Below are 4785 nucleotides of genomic sequence, written 5' to 3'. Positions count from 1 at the left end.
CCAAAGCGGTGAGTCTCATCGGGACCTGCCCTTGCAAGACACATGGTCTCTCAGCTTCCCTTGGTTGACCTCAAGGCTTTAAGTCCCTCTAATGGGATACCAATTAGGCAAATTAAAAATCAGAGCCTGAAACCTACAGCTTCCATCTCCTTTTCCCTGGAAGACCTGGCGTTTGCCGATGTGTCAGGCCGCAGCTCGGGAAGCAGCCACAGAGAGGGCCTCTGGCCAATGCTATTCCTTCTTGGACAGCTGAGTAGAGAAGATCCTGGCGATTCTTTTCGTTTCCTCTTCCGAGAGATCAGCCGTGGGCCTGGGACGATTCGGCCTTCGGTACGGGATGCCCCCTGGCACTGCTCTGCTTCTGCTCTGCGGAGAGAAGGAACAAGACGTTAGAGCCCTGCCAGCTCTGCCCCGCGCCTGTTTTCTGATCGCAGCAGCGTCGTGCAGCATGCGAGAAGTTGGATACACAGAAAAAAACCAACAACCCCTCATGATGTGTTTTCTGTTGCTCACCAGTTCTCCTCGGAAGGGTTTTTCTCTTGTTCCACTCAGTGACAGGCAACTGTTTGGAAAAAAAACCTGTTTCTTCCAACTGTTTGGAAAAAAAAAAAGCCCACGATGGTGAAATATTTCCCTGCTCCGCACTATATTAGATACTGCAATGCTATTCCTTCTCAGTGCTACAGAATGCTAAAGCTGAAGGCCAAAATTAGAAAGTCCAAACCACAGAGTTTTGCTCTGGCAAGCGAACTGTGAACTTGTGAATGCCTACCCTCAGCCAAAGTCACCTTCTATGAAGCCAAAAGAATTACACCAGTGTATTCACCAGGCTCTGACTCTCTGAATTTTTATTTTATATTATTTATTTATATTATTTTATTTTTAATTTGCAGAACACTAAAATACAAACCACCTTGCAAGGGAGAGGCACTGCCCCTACATAACAAATCCAAGCCTGCTGACAGATTAGACTGGCCAGTCTCAGTTACCTGCAGGAACCCCTAAGCAGCAGCCCACGAGATGAAAAACCACCGTTTCAAGCATTTTAACATCATCCTTGGTTTGCCTGCATCCTCCCAGCAGTCAGGCTTTCTCCCAGATGTCAGTACCACTAAAGACGAATATTTTCAGTGTACAAAGAAACTCGCATTTCTCCCCAATTAGTTTAAAGCCAGGTCATGCCTGTGAAGCACCGGGAGAGGAAAGATCCAGCTTCAGCTGCCTTTAGAGGCTGAAACAAGCAGTGCTGTTTTAGGACACGCCACTCATGAGCTGCGGGGCCAGGAAAGTCTCCTGGAGAGCGGGGTTTGATTTGGAAAGCCAATACGCCAGTCCGGCCTTTCGCCTACATCGCTGGGCTGCTTCTCCGCCCCAGCTGGGCTCAGTTGCAATGGAAAGGTCTCCTAAGGTGATCAGCTCCCTCCCAAGAGAAACAGCGCCAGGATCCTGTTCCTGTGCACTCCCCGCACAGCGTTTGGGGAGGAAAATGGCTTTTTTACGAATAAATAAATTTATTCATTTCTTGTTTGGTTACCTGCGCTTTACAGGCTCAGATGACGAGCACATTGAATATTAAGCTTGTGACAGCATCGCTGGTGAAGATCCTTATGGGAAAACATCCTGTAGGTAAAAAACACACCCTGATCTGTATATTCTGGGCATACTTGTGTTTGCTAGAGCCAGGGCAAAGCACAAGAGGCTAATTTTAAGCTAATTTAACATCAGCTACAATTTATTCAAACAGACAAGACCAGGAGAGGCTGTAACCACAGGCCAAGACTTCCTAAAGGATGATTTTCAGATAGGCTGACCCAGCCTGCTCCGGCATAGCCGGATTCGGGAGACAGACGGGATCAATGCTCACAAAGGTGATGGTTTTGGTCGCTGGCTGGCTGGTTAATAAAAAGGATGACAAGGGTAGGAACAGCTTGTGTGGTTTCACGTCCAATAGTGCAGAAAAGGCTTACGACAAGCTAACTATAAATTCCTATAGCGTAAATACCCAGTTTTGTATTTAATTGTGTAAATTATGTGGAAAGACTTCTGTAAAAGACTTCAAACTGTATCCAGGAAAATAGCTTTGGCTTATAATACTTTAAATACACTGCCCATTTTTATCGTACTGAAAAAACATACATTTGTATTTACAAGAGTCCTTGCTTTTTTTTTTTTTCCCCTTTCTCCTTAATGCTGCTCTAGGATGATTTTTCCTAAACCAAAATGTAAGAAGCTGAGAGACATTAAACGCAGACCTGGCAACATCAGAAGCTTGAAAACCAGCAGAGAGAGATGCTTGCTGGCCAAACCACCTCGCTTTCACAGTGTATTCTGCTCAAGGTCGTCCAGAGAAGACCGGGTCTGTAGCTTATTCTTCCCATGCTGTTTTCTGTGCCAACTGTCTATGAAACAGCTGAAACATTAATATTGGCTGGAGACGGACAGTAACCAGCTCATGCTGGCTCGGTGCTGGTCCCTGATCTCTGTACAGCATTTTTAAGTAGTTCATAGAGAAAAATGTTCAAAGTGAAAGCTCAGCAGACTGGCGAAAGGCTTCTGGTTTTAGTGCATCAGGCAGCGTTCGCTTCTGAACACCAGTTTTATGTATTTGCAAAGCATTGTATGGACCGCCCTATCGGTCGGCCTACCTCGGCCCAGGAAGGTCTGTAATAGAAATTCTGGCTCTTAAATCCAATACACTGGCCAAACTGCAGCTAGACAACCCTGTGCCACTTCTCTGCACTGGCACTGTACTTCAGAAGCTCTCCTTTCCTTCCAGCAAGCTGTGATGAGCGCACTGTTCTACCCTGGAAGAAGCTACACCACTAAAATACCTAAAAAAGATTGTCTGTACAGCTACGTGCATGTGAAAAGCTTGCAGGAACTAACTGCAATATTAAAACAAAAGCAGGTTTACACTGTAGCAACGGCTCTCTATTAAATCCCCAAATCATCCAATCAACCCTATTTCAAAGGGTCATGAAACTGCACTTCCTACCTCTCACGGGTACTTGTGCTATACACGTCTTCGTGCACAGCTAGGAACTGAGAGACAGCAACTCACAATTTGAATGTAAGGAGTAAACGCAGATGGCTTTCACTGACCCAACAGGACATTTCTAATGAATTTCAGTGGGAGCAGCTGCAAGTCCTGCAAGTCAGACAAGAAGGTAACATACCATGTGGGGTAAGACAAAGGAAAAGAGAACAAAATTGCCTTGAGAAACCCAGACCCACCAGAGACAGCACAGCTGAGTATTTCTGCAGAAATGAAAGGACTTTTTTTTGGATCGCACTAACCCAGTGACCCAAAATAGCTGCAAAATAATCTTAACCTGTTTATAAGACATTTTAAATTTGATTCTGAAGGAGAAATTAAATGAGATTTTCTCCTTTGTTCTTAGAGTTCACAACTTCTCCTGCCAACAAACTGAGTTGTTCCTGATCTGGTCTGGTCAGCCAGAGAGGCTGCTGCAGAAAATGCTGCCCCTCACTCACATTTTGCTGTCAGTATAATAACATACCCTGAAAGAGCACTGTACTCTAGAAGTGAAAATACGACAGAAGAGCAGGTGTCTGCTGCTATTAGATGACACTGAGGAGACAGACAGCAGTTTGTACCCTCCTGACTGTCAGTAAACGAGGTGCGCTTGGAAAACATACCACTTGCATGCTGTTTCAGGTACAAGTGGCTAAAATACTCCTCCTCCCATTTTCATACCGCTGTGTCCATTCGCAGCAATGCAGAGGTGTTAAGATGCATGTATCTATTCCAAGGACCTTCCTAAAAATGAACTTCCAGCTGTAGGAAAGGTTTAGCAGCTCTTCTTGCTGCTATTCTACATGCAGAGGTGTGAACCAAAATGAGAGAAGTTTAAAAGCACAGCTAACATTCCCAGCTCACACAGATGATCAGAAGCCTTATGAAATTACTTTTGCGGGCTTACCTTCACTGCCAGTTTTGGGATATGGCTACAGGAAAGAGCTACACTTCTATACTTAGCTCTGTATAAAACCATTTTTCTTTGAAATATACAAATTCCTTGCACATACAACATTTAGCAAGACATTCTAGCCTCAATGCTGCATTTTTAAGATGCTCCTTTGATACATCAAATGGGCAGTTTCAAACAGTCAGAGTTTTAACCCTCTGCAGAGTTTTGAGAGCACACATCTGAAATGTCATGTTTACACCATTCCTTGCCTCCGAAACAGGCTTTGCCAGTTCAGACTATGATGACCTGAGCACAAGCAGCGCTTGTCCTGGGTTTCTCCCTCTCTGTCTCTAAGCCAACGCAGGCTCCGAGTATCTGATGCTCAGCCATGAAACACACACTTTTAATCAGAAAGATGCAAGAGGGAAGAGGACTTACGCACAGAAGATCATGCTTCACTTTTCTTTTTATAGAAATGGCAGCGACACAGCAGGACACTTAAACCAGCTGAGGATTATATAATTGCTGTGTGCCAGGGATACAGCAAACAGATTTATTAGCATTTTATAGGTGTGGGGGGATGGCTTATTTCAAGGTCAAAGAATTCTGGTAACCGAGGCGGAGAATGTTTCAGCCCCATGGTGCAGCAAGTTTGTCGGCTAGTTTTGTTTGTGCAGTGATGAAGGAGTGAAAACAGATCCGTGTTAATAGGCTACAACCTACCCCTGGAGCAACCTTGCACCTACTTCTGCTTTCTGGACAGGAAAAGGTTTATATCAAGTCACGGACCACAGCCAGCAACTCCGAAACGGATGTGAAGAATACAGCTGCCTTTTCTTCTTTTTCTGATCGT

General features: G+C 44.8%; 1 protein-coding gene across 1 annotated transcript in view; it reads right to left on the bottom strand.

The window, feature by feature from the left end:
- Nucleotides 1–231: 231 nt before the first annotated feature.
- The window catches only part of C2CD3 (C2 calcium-dependent domain containing 3), a gene marked incomplete at its 5' end in the record, with an annotated part of 38731 nt that continues 34177 nt past the window's right edge, over nucleotides 232–4785 (bottom strand). The window contains one exon of the mRNA XM_009576107.1: nucleotides 232–366. Within this exon, the coding sequence (XP_009574402.1) occupies nucleotides 232–366 (135 nt within the window). The remainder of the gene's footprint in view (nucleotides 367–4785) is intronic.

Source organism: Fulmarus glacialis, unplaced genomic scaffold (assembly GCF_000690835.1).
Source record: "Fulmarus glacialis isolate BGI_N327 unplaced genomic scaffold, ASM69083v1 scaffold12274, whole genome shotgun sequence".
Lineage (NCBI taxonomy): Eukaryota > Metazoa > Chordata > Aves > Procellariiformes > Procellariidae > Fulmarus > Fulmarus glacialis.
The sequence above is the reverse complement of the archived record's forward strand: the minus strand, read 5'-3'. Positions and strand labels throughout refer to the sequence as shown.